The sequence below is a fragment of the Carcharhinus amblyrhynchos genome, chromosome 7 (assembly GCF_965287045.1).
Source record: "Carcharhinus amblyrhynchos chromosome 7, sCarAmb.v2.hapA, whole genome shotgun sequence".
In the NCBI taxonomy this organism is placed as follows: Eukaryota; Metazoa; Chordata; class Chondrichthyes; order Carcharhiniformes; family Carcharhinidae; genus Carcharhinus; species Carcharhinus amblyrhynchos.
The window spans coordinates 8,302,633-8,315,997 of record NC_137330.1 but is presented as its reverse complement, the minus strand read 5'-3'; the positions used below and the strand labels follow the sequence as shown (position 1 = coordinate 8,315,997).

General features: G+C 45.0%; 1 protein-coding gene across 3 annotated transcripts in view; it reads right to left on the bottom strand.

Annotated features, from left to right (window-relative positions):
- The window catches only part of arid4b (AT-rich interaction domain 4B), a 196,279-nt gene that overhangs the window by 79,360 nt on the left and 103,554 nt on the right, over positions 1-13,365 (bottom strand). For all 3 annotated transcript variants that reach the window (XM_080191891.1, XM_080191893.1, XM_080191892.1), the window contains 4 exons: positions 12,681-12,811; positions 9,563-9,635; positions 9,231-9,325; positions 10-107 (listed from right to left, as the gene is read on the bottom strand). In XM_080191891.1, coding sequence (XP_080048017.1) covers positions 10-107; positions 9,231-9,325; positions 9,563-9,635; positions 12,681-12,811 — 397 coding nt within the window. The remainder of the gene's footprint in view (positions 1-9; positions 108-9,230; positions 9,326-9,562; positions 9,636-12,680; positions 12,812-13,365) is intronic.

Below are 13,365 nucleotides of genomic sequence, written 5' to 3'. Positions count from 1 at the left end.
GGAACTTACTTCCTGTAGGCGCACTTCACATTGTAACCCGCTGCAGAGTTCATCACAGGGATTCCTAGATCCTGATAAACCTGTTTCCACACAGCACCACTTTCAATCTGTGGGCAGAAAGGCAGATGATGAGTGACGTGAACTTGTGTCTAAAGAAAAAACACAACTATTATCTAACATAATTCAAAAGAACTTGTACAAAACGAACCGCAGCACAACTGACACTACACCAAAACTAAAAACAAAAACTGCTGGGAACACTTAAGTGGGTCAGGCTGCGTCTGTGGAGACAGAGACAGAGAAAGAGAAAGAGTTCACAGCTCAGTTTTCATGCTGCTTTTATTTCAGATTTTCAAGCATTTACATTGTGTTGCTTTAATTTCGATACAGTAAGAAATTGTTTGCAGTGACAGTCACCAGAGGACACAGGTTTAAGTTAATTGGCAAAAGAATCAAAGGGAGAGAGATGAAAATCTTTTATACAGCAAATAATGGTGGTCTGGAATTCATTGTTGAAAAGGAGGGCAGTATGAAAGCAGCTTCGTACAAAAAAAAATTAGGATATTTATGATTAACTTGCTTCATTACCACAGTTAATTCCAAAACATTGAATGTATTCAAGAGGCGGCTGGATATAGCACTTGGAGAGAATAGGGTCTAAGGTCATGGGGAGAAAGCAGGATTAGGCCATTGAGTTGGATATCAGCCATGATCATGATAAATGACAGAACAGGTTTGAAGGGCCAAATGGCCTCATTCTATTTTCTACATTGCTATGAAATTATGACTGTTGTATTATGCAACTTGCAGGAAGGCAGCACAGCGAGCACTGCAGTGGGTTCATTTTTTCACCATGTGTTGGATCGATGCAATGATGATCTTCATATTGGCACCAAGGGAACTCCAACAACTAAGTAGTCACCAGGCCGCAGCTGGAGAAGGTTGAATAACCCCAAAAGGCCACCCCAAACCTCTCTTGGTTTCTAACCACTGACAACAACGCACATTTATGTAGCACCTTAAATACAGTAACATTTCCCAAGGTGCTTTACGGACTATAAGATATAAGAGCAAAGTTAGGCCATTTGGCCCATCGAGCCTGCTCCGCCATTCAATTGTGACTTTTTCTCATCCCCATTCTTCTGCCTTTTCCCCAAAACCCCTGATCCCTTCATTAATCAAGAACCTATCTATCTCTGTCTTAAAGACACTCAATGACCTGGCCTCCACAGCGTTCTGCGGCAATGAGTTCCACGGGTTCAACTCTCCGTGGCTGAAGAAATTCTACCTCATCTCTGTTTTAAAGGATCCTTTAGTCTGAGGTTGTGTCCTCTGGTTCTAGTTTTTCCCACTACTGGAAACATCCTCTCCACATCCACTCTATCCAGGCCTCATAGTATCTGTAAGTTTCAATAAGACCCCCCTTCATCCTAAACTCCAACGCGTACAGACCCAGTGTCTTCAACCATTCCCCGAAGGAGGATATTAGGACAGGTGACCAAATGTGGTCAAAGAGATAGATTTTAAGGAAAGTCTTAAAGGAGGGGAGGAGAGAGAGAGAGAGAGAGAGAGAGAGAGAAAGAAAGTATGAGATGTGTGATTAGGGAGGAAATTCCAGAGCTTAGGCTCTAGGCAACTGAAAACACGGGTTACAATGGAAGCTGAAACACAGTCATGGGTGGATTTCACTCAGTTTAGTTTTGATATACGGGTTCTGACACTGACAAGGCAGGGTCTGTCCCCTGAAGCTATTAGCATCCATTAACAAACATTAATGTTGAGACTTATTAAAATCTTACTCATATTGGTCTTTGTGCAGAAATCAAGATTAAATTGTGGGCTAAGCTCTGCACCCTTCTGGCCACTCCTGACTTTTTTTTCGCCACACTGGTCATGAAATGCTGAAGCCCTCATTCGTGTCTTGGTCACCGCCAGCCTTGTTTATTCCAATGCACGCCTGGCTACTTTATATCTCACATTGCAGTTCAGCCAAAACTATGCAGATCATATCCCAGTTAGGTCATGCTCATCCCATCACAGAATCGCTACAGTACAGAAGGTGGTCCACTGACCCTGTACTGATAACAATTTTACCCAGGCCCTATCCCCAGAACCCCACGTATTTACCCTGCTGATCCCCCGATACTAAGGAGCAATTTAGCATGGCCAATCAACTGAACCTGCATGTCTTTCGGACTGTGGGAGGAAACTGGAACACCCAGAGGAAACCCACACAAACACAGGGAGGATATGCAAACTCCACACACAGTGACCCGAGGCTGGAATCAAACCTGGATCCCTAGCAGTGCCACCATCAATCTTCTGCTTACTGACCTATGTTGGCTTTCGAGTTGGCAACAGCTCCATTTTCAAATTCTAATCACAATAATCAAAAAGCTTCATGATCTCACCGTTCTCTATCTCTGTAACCTCCTTCAGCACTACAACGTTTGAGATCTTTGCACCTTCCAATTATGACCACTCCCTCAAGCTACCATTGGCAGTCATGGCTTCACCTGCCTATACCCCAAGCTCTGGAATTCCTTCGCAAAACCTCACTGCTTTTCACTCCTCCGTGAAGGTTATTTTAAAGTTTACTGACGTGTCACAAGTAGGCTTACATTAACAGTGCAATGAAATTACTGTGAAAATCCCCTAGTTGCCACGTTCCGGCACCTGTTCAGGTACACTGAGGGAGAATTTTGCATGGCCTGTGCACCTTATCAGCACATCTTTCAGACTGTGGGAGAAACCCATGCAGAACGGAGAGAATGTGCAGACTCCACACAGACAGTGATTCAAGCCGGGAATCAAACCTGGGTCCCTGGAGCTGTGAGGCAGCAGTGTTAACCACTGTGTGACCGTGCCGCCCCAAAAGGTGTTCCTTACAACCAAAGAACTTTGACCAAGCTTTGGGTACAAATCCTAAAATCTTCTTAGATGATTTGGTGTCAAAGTTTGCCTACAAACGTTCATGTGAAACATTCTGGGATATTTTTCCCATTATTTAGTGACTAGGAAACACCAGAACAGATGCAAGTGATACGATTCCATCAGATTACTAACAGGATAAATGCAAAATACTGTGGATGCTAGAATCTGAAAAAAGAAACCCAGAAAATGCTGGGAATTCTCAGCAGGTCTGACAGCTTTTGTGAAGAGAGAATAGAGCCAACATTTCGAGTCAGGGTGCCCTTTGTTAGATGAAGGGTCATCCTGACTTGAAACATTATCGAGTGGATTCTCGGAGGCTTCTTCCCACAGCTGAAATGGCTGTCACAAGAGGACACAGGTTTAGGGTGCTGGGGAGTAGATACAGAGGGGATGTCAGGGGTAAGGTTTTCACTCAGAGGGTGGAGGGTGCATGGAATCGGCTGCTGGTGGTGGTGGGGGAGGCGGATTTGAAAGGGTCTTTTAAGAGGCTTTTGGATAAGTACATGGGACTTAGTAAGATGGAGGGTTATAGGTAAGCCTAGTAGATAGAGATATGTTCAGCACAACTTCTGGGCCGAAGGGCCTGTTTGTGCTGTAGTTTTCCTATGTTTTTATCAGACTTGGTTACAAACCAGATGCAACATCGCTCATTATAAACGTCAGAGAAAATCTAATTTGATCATTTTTATTAAAATCACCTCAAACAAACTGAAAAAGTTTCCCAGGCAAGTAAACAGGTACTCCAAACATTTAGAACATGTGCTCTGAGCAGCTAGGGTTGAAGTTGAAAGTAGCTCAGTAGGAATCCTTTCCATCTCAGCAAGGGCAGCTATTAACTAACTGGCTCTGGAAATGCTTGGATTTTTGCCACTTGTTATGATAGTACAGGCCAGAAACTCACCGGTTTCACAAGGACATCAGTTTTACCCTTAGTTTAAAAATATCCAGCTCATGAGTAGCACAGCACGCTGCTCATTTAATGTGGAGCACTTCTTGAGTTGTACAAAAACAGCTCTGTCCCCTTCTGATATCACCCTCCAGTGATATTCTAACCACTCTCTCAAGGACTGGGGCAGCACAATGGCACAGGGGTTAGCACTGCTGCCTCACAGCGCCAGGGATCCAGGATTAATTCCTGATTTGGGTCACTGTCTGTCAGGACTCTGCACGTTCTCTAATGTGCACGTGGATTTCCTCCGGTGCTCCAGTTTCCTCCCACAGTCCAAAAACGTGCAGATTAGGCTGATTGGACAATTTAGCATGACCATTACTATCAAGTGGACCAGCTGGGATAAATACATGGGGTTGTGGGGATAGGGCCAGGATGGGATTGTGGTCAGTGCAGGCTCGATGGGTTGAACGGCCTCCTTCTGCACTGTATGGATTCTATGGTTCTATGAGAGGGCTGTTACAATTCAGGTTTCTCACACGCAACATAAACACCAGTTTCCAAAAGCAAACCGGCAGACTCTTGCACAATGTAACCTGGGATAGTGAGCCTGAGCAAAGGGTAAACAGCTGATATTTATCTAGCACCTTAACATAATGAAAGGTCCCAAGGTACTACTTCCCAGCAGCATTGTAAAGCATGACATCCCCACCACATGGGAGATATTAGGTAAGATGACCAAAAGTTTGCTCAGAGAAGTAGGTTGTAAAGATGTCTTCAAGGACATTAAAGAACAAGGTAGCGGAGCAGAGAGATGTAAGGATTGAATTCCAGAGTTTAGGGACAAGCCACCAACAGTGATACAATTAAAATTGGGGGATGCATAAGAGGCACTAATTAGATGAATGGAGGAGATTACAGAGATAGGGAGGAACAATAACTTGGAGGTATTGAAAGGGAATCTGTAATCAGAGTTCTGGATTGCCTCAAGTTTACAATGGGTAAAATGTGAGAAATCCATTAGCAGTGCATTTGTCATTTAATTTCAAACCCATTTATTTTCTCTGGCTCATATGGTAAGATGGTGGCATACTGGTAATATCACTAATATTGGCGAGCAATCCAGAGGCCTGGGCTATTTTTTTCATTCATTTGTGGGACATGGGCATTGCTGGCTAGCCAGCATTTATTACCCATCCCTAACTGCCCTTTCAGAAAGTGGTGGTGCATTGTGTTCTTGAATCGCTGCAGTCCATGCTCTGTGGGTTGACCCACAATGCTGTTAGGGAGGGAATTTCAGGATTTTGACCTAGTGACTGCAAAGGAACGGTGATATATTTCTAAGTCAGTATGGTGAGTGGTTTGAAGGGAAACTTGCAGGTGGTCGTGTTCCCCATGTATCTGCTGCCCTTGTCCTTCTAGATAGAGGTGGTCGTGAGTTTGGAAGGTGCCTAAGGATCTTTGGTGAATTGCTGTAGTGCATCTTGTAGATAGTACACACTGCTGCTACTGAGCGACGGTGGTGGAGGGAGTGGATGTTTGGGGATGCGGTGCCAATCAAGGGGGCTGCTTTGTCTTGGATGGTGTCAGGCTTCTTGAATGTTGGAGTTGTACCCATCCAGGCAAGTGAGGAGTATTCCATCACACTCCTGACTTGTGCCTTGTAGATGGTGGATAGGCTTTGGGGGGTCAGGGGGTGAATTACTCACAGCAGTATTTTGTGTTTACGTGGCAAGTCCAGTCGAGTTTCTGGTCAATGGTAACCCCAAGGATGTTGACAGTGGGGTATTCAGTGATGATAACACCATTGAATGTCAAGGGGCTGTGGTTAGAGTGTCACGTGGTGGTCGTTGTGTGGCACAAATGTTACTTGCCACTTGTCAGCCCAAACCTGGATTTTGTTCTATTTGAATGTGGACTGCTTCAGTATCTGAGGAGTTGCGAATGGTGTTAAACATTGTGCAATCATCGGCTAACCTCTCATTTCTGACCTTTTGACAGAGGGAAGGTGATTGATGAAGCAGTTGGAGATGGTTGGGCCTAGGACACTACCCTGAGGGACTCCAGCAGAGATGTCCTGGAGCTGGGATGACTGGCCCTCTGCAGCCACAACCATCTCCCTATGTACCAGGTATGACTCCAACAAGTGGAGAGTTTGCCCCAATTCCCATTGATTCCAGTTTTGGCTAGGGTTCCTTGATGCCACACTTGGTCAAATGTAGCCTTGATGTCAAGGGGACTGTCACTCTCACCTCACCTCTGGAATTCAGCTCTTTCATCCATGTTTGAACCAAGGCTATAATGAAGTCAGGAACTGAGTGACCCTAGTGAGAAGATTATTGCTGAGCAGGTGCTGCTTAACAGCACTGTTGATGACTCCTTCCATCACTTTACTGACGATCCAGAGTAGACTGATGGGGCGGTTATTGGCCAGGCTGGATTTGTCCTGCATTTTGTGTACATACTTGAGCAATTTTGCACATTGTCAGGTAGATGCCAGAGTTGGAACTGATCATGAAGAGTTTGGCTAGGAGAGTGGCAAGTTCTGGAGCACAAGTCTTCAGTACTATTGTCAGACTGTTATCAGGGCCCACTGCCTTTGTAGTATCCAGTGCCTCCAACCTTTTCTTGATATCACGTAGAGTGAATCAAATTGGCTGGAGATTGGCATCTGAGATGCTGGGGACCGCTGGAGGAGACCCAGATGGATCATTCACTCGACACTTCTGGATGAATATTGCTGCAAAGCCTTATCTTTTGCACTGATGTGCTGGGCTCCTCCATCATTGAGGATGGGGATATTTGTGGAGCCTACCCCTCCAGTGAGTTGTCTAATTGTCCACCACCATTCACAACTGTGTGAGGCAGGACTGCAGAACTTAGGTCTGATCCATTAGTTGTGAATCGCTTAGCTCTGTCTATCACTTGCTGTTTATGCCGTTTGGAATGCAAATAGTCCTATTTGGTAGCTTTACCAGGTTGAGACTTCATTTTTAGCTGTGCCTGGTGCTGCTCCAGGCATGACCTCCTGAACTCCCCATTGAACTAGGGCTGATCCTCTGGCTTGCTGGTAATGGTTGAGTGAGGGATATGCTGGACCATGAGGTTGCAGATTGTACTGGAGTACAGTTCCGCTGCTGGAAATTCTCTGGGAAAGTGGATTCAAATCTCACCAGAGCAACTGGTTAAATTGGAATTTAGTTAATAAAATCTGGAATATAAAACTAGTCTCAGTAATGCTGACCATGACAACTATCATTGATTATTGTAAGAACCCTTCTGGTTCACTAATGTCCTTTAGGGAAGGAAACCTGTCCTCCTTACCTGGTCTGGCCTACACTTGACTCCAGAGCCACAGCAATGTAGTGGACTCTTAACTGCAAGTTGTGGAGCACAAGTCTGTAGCCTCCAGAACTTAAATAGACTAACAAGTCACTCAGTTCAAGGGCAACTAGGGGTGGGCAACAAATGCTGGTCCTGCCATCACCGCCTATATCCCACACAAGAATAATGATTAAAACCAGTCTTGCCGTACGCTACTGCAACAAGCTAAACAGGTTCCCGCACAGAGTCATTCACAGCAGCAAAACAGTAATAGCAAATTGCTGAAGTCAGTGGGTAATGTAACAGTTTCACGAAAAGATGCATCGTGGTTCAAACGTGGGCGAAAGAGCTAAATTCCATAGGTGAGGTGAGCGTGACCATCCTTTACATCAAGGAGCCCTAGCAAAACTGGAATCAGGAGGCAAACTCTCCGCTGGTTGGAGTCACACCTTGTACACATGAAGACAGTTGTGTTTGTGGAGGGTCAGTCATCCCAGCTATAGGACATCTCTGCAACAGTCCCTCAGGATAGTGTCCTAGGCACTAGTTGTAGTCCTTTGACTGGCCATTGGACAGCCGAACATTTTTCAGAAAGGGAGCAACCATTCCAACTATTCCCAGGATTTTGTTCTGAGCTGTACCTCACCTCCCTATAAGTCCCAGCTATTTAGTAAACCTAACAAACTGCTGCACTGAAATTGATGGATGCTGATATCCATAAAATTTTGAAGAGCAGCGTCACCTTGCAGAAGGCAAATCTGTGAGACAGTCAGTTTATCCAAACAACGGACAAGAAGTTCCATCAAGCAAGCTGCTGATGTTTGACCAGCACAGTCTGTTATCCCCTGCAATAACCTGCACTTAAATAACACCTTTAATTTAGAAAACACATGGAGGGATAATCAAATAAATAAAATAAATACATCAAGCCAAAAAGGAAAATATCAGGAGGGCCAATCAACAATTAGAGTGATGAGTTTAAAGGAAGGTTACAAAGGAGGAGAAGCTGTTGGAAAGGTAGAAGTGATTAGGAAAGGAATTCAAGAGTAAGTGCCTAGTGAATGAAGGCAAGGTCAGAGACAGATAGAGAAGAAGCCAGAACTAAAAGAATAGTGTGTGTTGGGGATGTGGGAAAGGGAGGGAGAAAGGTATGCGAAAAGGTTAAAGAGAAAGCTGGAAGAAGTTACAGAAATAGAGAATGTGGTAGGGGCTGGAGGAGGTTACAAGGATAGGGAGGATTGGAGGACTGGAAGAAGTTACGGGGTGCGTGGTAAGGGCTGAGAGAGGAGAATTTAAGGAGTATGATAAGGGCTGGAGGAAGTTATATAGAGATGGAAGTTTGTTGGGGCTACAGGAGCATAAACCTCAGGAGTGTCTTGGTGATGGGGATGGTTATCGAAAGAGGGAGGATTATGCGGGCTGGAAGAGCAGGCGGGGTAGATCTGAAGGAGCTGAGAGATAGGGAAAATTGAAGGATTGGAGGAGATTAAAAAGATAGGGCAGATTGTAGGGCTCGGGCAGGTTAGAGCAAAGGGAAGGATTGTAGGAGGTTCCAGAAATAATGAAGGGTAAATGGACGAGGTTACAGAGATAGGGAGGAGCAAAGTCATGAAAGGATGAAAAGTATGAGTATTTTGAAGCATTTGGAAGCAATGTAGGTCAGCCAGGGTCATGATAGGAAAGCAGAACTTGGTGTAGAATGGATATGAATAATAGAGTTTTGGAGGAATTAAGTTTACAGGATGGAGGATGGAAGATCATTCAGAAAAGCAGTGGAGTGGTCAGGTTTGGAGATGACAACAATACTTCATGCTGAAAGATTTAGGAACTTTCAAAATGGTCAGATAACAAACACCTTGCCAAAAAAAAATCCAAGTACATGAGCACTCTTTATCCGAATCAGGGAATGATGGCACTGAACTGTGTCGGCATTAACTGAGCACGAACCCTTTCAGTCAGTCATTCTCCCTAGCTAAGCTTCTGCTACAAGGAAAGGAGAATCTACATATTACATTCCATGAAATTATGCCCGCTCTCCTATTAATGACCTCTCTCTAGAGAATAATTTAAACCAAATACTCACACTATCAAATCCTCCCAATTCGTGTACAAGTCTATATAGCTTGAATAAATTCAAATCCCTGTAACCAAGCACAGGACGTTTGTTGATTGGGGTACCTGCAGGAAAATAAAAGGCAGACAATATAAAAACTCTTTTCGTTAAAAATTAACAACCAAAATTTGTTCAGTAAATCCTTTAAAGATTAACTCAAAGAAATTAAAATGAGTAAACTAGTGGTTCAACATCTCTTCATTTCTGTCACCCTCTCCACATTCCCACCAATTCCCTCCTCCAGTCCCACAATCACCCGTAGTCATCACAGTCGCTACTAACCTTACAAATAAGACCCTTACCTCGATCCTCCATGAACTTGTACAATTGTTGCAGGAAATTCTCCCTTTCCTCTGGAAATGGTTCCACCTCTTCCTAAAGATTTTAGATGTGGAATGGGGAAAAAGTTAAAATTTTGAACTTTATTTTATGAGTCACAAGTAAGCTAACATTAACACCGCAATGAAGTTACTATGAAAATCCCCTAGTCGCCACACTCTGGCGCCTGTTTGGGTACACTGAGAAGAGGGTAAAAACGTACAAACATCTGCTTTTGCGATTCTGCAACAGCACACCTGACTCCATGGACAGAAACAAACACTGCCTTATACAAGGGCATTAAGGACACTGTCCTGCTGACAGTCAAAATTACAAAATTAATTTCGACTTAAGTTCTTCAGTGGTTAGCACTGCTGCCTCACAGCGTAAGGAACCCCTGTTCAATTCCAGCCTCAAGTCAAGGTCTGTGTGGAGTTTGCACATTCATCATGTGTTAGTGTGGGTTTCTCTGGGTGCTCCAGTTTCCTCCCACAGTTCAAAGATGTGTAGGGTAAGTGGATTGGCCATGCTAAATTGCCCTTTACAGTTTCAAAATGTGTAGGTTCGGTGGATTAGCCACAGTGGAGGCAAAGTTTAGCATGGCTAATGCACCTAACCAGCACATCTTTCAGACTGTGGGAGGAAACCGGAGCACCTGGAGAAAACCCACACCGAAATGGGGAGAATGTGCAGACTCTGCACAGACAGTGTGCCAAACCAGGAACTGAACCTGACTCCTTGGTGCTGTAAGGCAGCAGTACTAACCACTATGCCATCATGCCTTCAGTTTAATCACATGAATTGTTAATCATTTTGAGCAAACTTCCAAGGGCAGTAAGGGTATGGACAACAAATATTACCTTGCTAACAATGAAAGAAAAAGTAAAAGATAATAAAATGCAGTGAAAATTCAATTCCACTCCTTGACTGCAATTTCTCGCTAATCGAAGGACAAATAAACCCAATGAAGCAGATTAGGCATTGTGAGATGCCAACACATCATGCTGCTTTATATCAGCATTTTATAAAGGTTATTCTTCTGTGAACCTATACTCAGCAATAGGTGGCAACTGACACATCTGTGTTTCTCAAATCCTGCCAATCTCCACCCACTCCTCGCTATGGCTCTTCTCCTGCCACTCATTCCTTCTTGGTTAGAGCAGTGTTACTCCTGACACCACTCCAACACAATCCTTCCTGAGTATGACTGTGTTCTCTTCCCCTACACAAGTTAACCACCTCCACAGACACACCCCTGGCTATCGTTGTGCTCTCCACACCCTCCTGGTTAGGTTGGGCCAAATGGCCTGTTTCTGTGCTGTGGCATAAGAAGTATATTCACTACTGGCAGCTGGCAGGATGTCACTCCAGCTGACATCACCCAATAGTTTGGGAGTCATACAAGTGCAGTGGAAACCAGGCCAAATTGGAAAATCGAACGGCAGAAAGGGTTCTATGAATTAACCTGAAAGATCAGGAGGGAAAACAATTCACCGGTAGTTAAAAGCAAATTACTGTGGATGCTGGAAGCTGAAACCAAAAGAGAAAATGCTGGAAAATCTCAGCAGGTCTGGCAGCATCAGTAAGGAGAGTAAAGAGCTGGCATTTTGAGTCCAGGTGACCCTTTGTCACTCGATATCTCATAAGAACATAAGAAATAGGAGCAGGAGTAGGCCATCTAGCCCTTCGAGCCTGCCCCGCCATTCAATAAGATCATGGCTGATCTGTCGTGACTCAGTTCCACATTCCCACCCTTTCCCCATAACCCTTAATCCCCTCTCTTATCAAAAACCCATCAACCCGCGTCTTAAAAATATTTAGCGAGGTAGCCTCCACCACTTCAACAGGCAGAGAATTCCAGAGATTCACCACCCTTTGAGTGAAGAAGTTCCTCCTCAACTCCGTTCTAAACCGCCCCCCCTTTATCTTGAGGCTGTGCCCCCTAGTCCTACTATCCTTTCTGAGCGGGAAGAGTCTCTCCACCTCTGTCCTGTCCATCCCATTCATCATCTTATACGTCTCAATTAGATCTCCCCTCATTCTTCTAAACTCTAACGAGTACAAGCCTAGTTTATTCAACTTCTCCTCATAGCTCAACCCCCTCAACTCCGGTATCAGCCTAGTAAACCTCCTCTGCACTCCCTCCAAGGCCAAAATATCCTTGCGTAAGTACGGCGCCCAAAACTGCACACAGTACTCCAGCTGCGGCCTCACCAATGCCCTATACAGCCGCAGCAAGATCTCCCTACTTTTATATTCAATCCCCCTCGCTATGAAGGCCAGCATCCCATTCACCTTCCTGACCACCTGCTGCACCTGCAAGCTGGGTTTTTGCGACTCATGCACAAGGACCCCGAGGTCCCTCTGCACCGTCGCCTGCTGCAGTTTTTCGCCACGTAAGTAATAATCCTTCCTACCATTATTCCTACCAAAGTGGACCACCTCGCACTTGCCAACATTAAATTCCATTTGCCATTTCCTGGCCCATTCGCCCAGCCTATCTAGATCCTTCTGCAGACTCTCCACACCCTCCGCACAATTTGCCATTCCACCAATCTTGGTGTCATCAGCAAATTTCGACACCATACACTCGGTTCCCTCCTCCAGATCATCTATATAAATGGTAAATAGCTGAGGCCCCAGCACCGACCCCTGGGGCACTCCACTAGTCACCATCCGCCAATCCGAATAGCACCCATTGACCCCCACTCTCTGCCTCCTATTTGACAACCAATCCTCTATCCACGCTAACACCCTACCCCCAACTCCATGTCCCCTGACCTTCTGCAATAACCTCTTGCGAGGTACCTTGTCAAACGCCTTCTGAAAATCAAGGAAGACCACATCCAACGGCTCTCCTCTAGCCACCGCCCTAGACACATCCTCATAGAACTCATAGAATCTCTCCAGCAACACCAGCTTATTCTGTCTCAAAGCTGTCCCTGTCCCCAGCTTTGACAAAGGGTCATCTGGACTCAAAACGTCAGCTCTTTTCTTTCCTTACAGATGCTGCCAAACCTGCTGAGATTTTTCCAGTGTTTACTCTTTCGGTCACCGATAGTTAACACACTACCCAATCCCTGCTCAATACAAAATTCTCACCTCCTCCTCACTGGTCTCCTCTTCTTCATCATGCCCTTCTTCATCACTGCTTGAGCTCTCTTCCTTCAGCTCTGTCTTCCAGTTATTGGGGATGGCTCCGCTCCTCAAGAACTCTAAAGCCTGATCCAAAGCTGAAAATACCACCCAAAATGTACATTTTACTGATAGTCACATTTTAAAACAATTTGCTGGATAAATCAGCTATAGTAAAAGGAACCACTTAAATGGAAAGAACAGAGGTGGAGAACACAATTCGCTTAAACACTCACTGAAGTGTTCCCTCATATTTTGGGCAAGCTTCCTGCTTATGTTGGTCAGTGTTAGGGAATTAAGCAGTATGTTGCTCAGTCAGCGTGTCACTCACTCCAAGTCGGATCAAGAATACAGAATTAAACTTGTGATTTGAAATGTACTGCCTGAAAAAGAGTGGTGGGAGTTGATTCAACAGTACAAGGGGTGGAATTTTCCTGTCCCGCCTGCCATGGGAATCGTAACGGGCGGGGGTGGACCATGCAAAGGTACCTTGACCTTGGATAGCAACTTCCAGACTTGGCAACGAGGGCAGCCGGAAAATCCCACCCAAGGTCTCAAAACCAGTAACCGTGGGACCAAACTGGTGTCGGATTTCTGATCGTGCCAGTTTTTTGGTTCAGGACACTAGGTGGGGTTACAGGTAACTTGGACC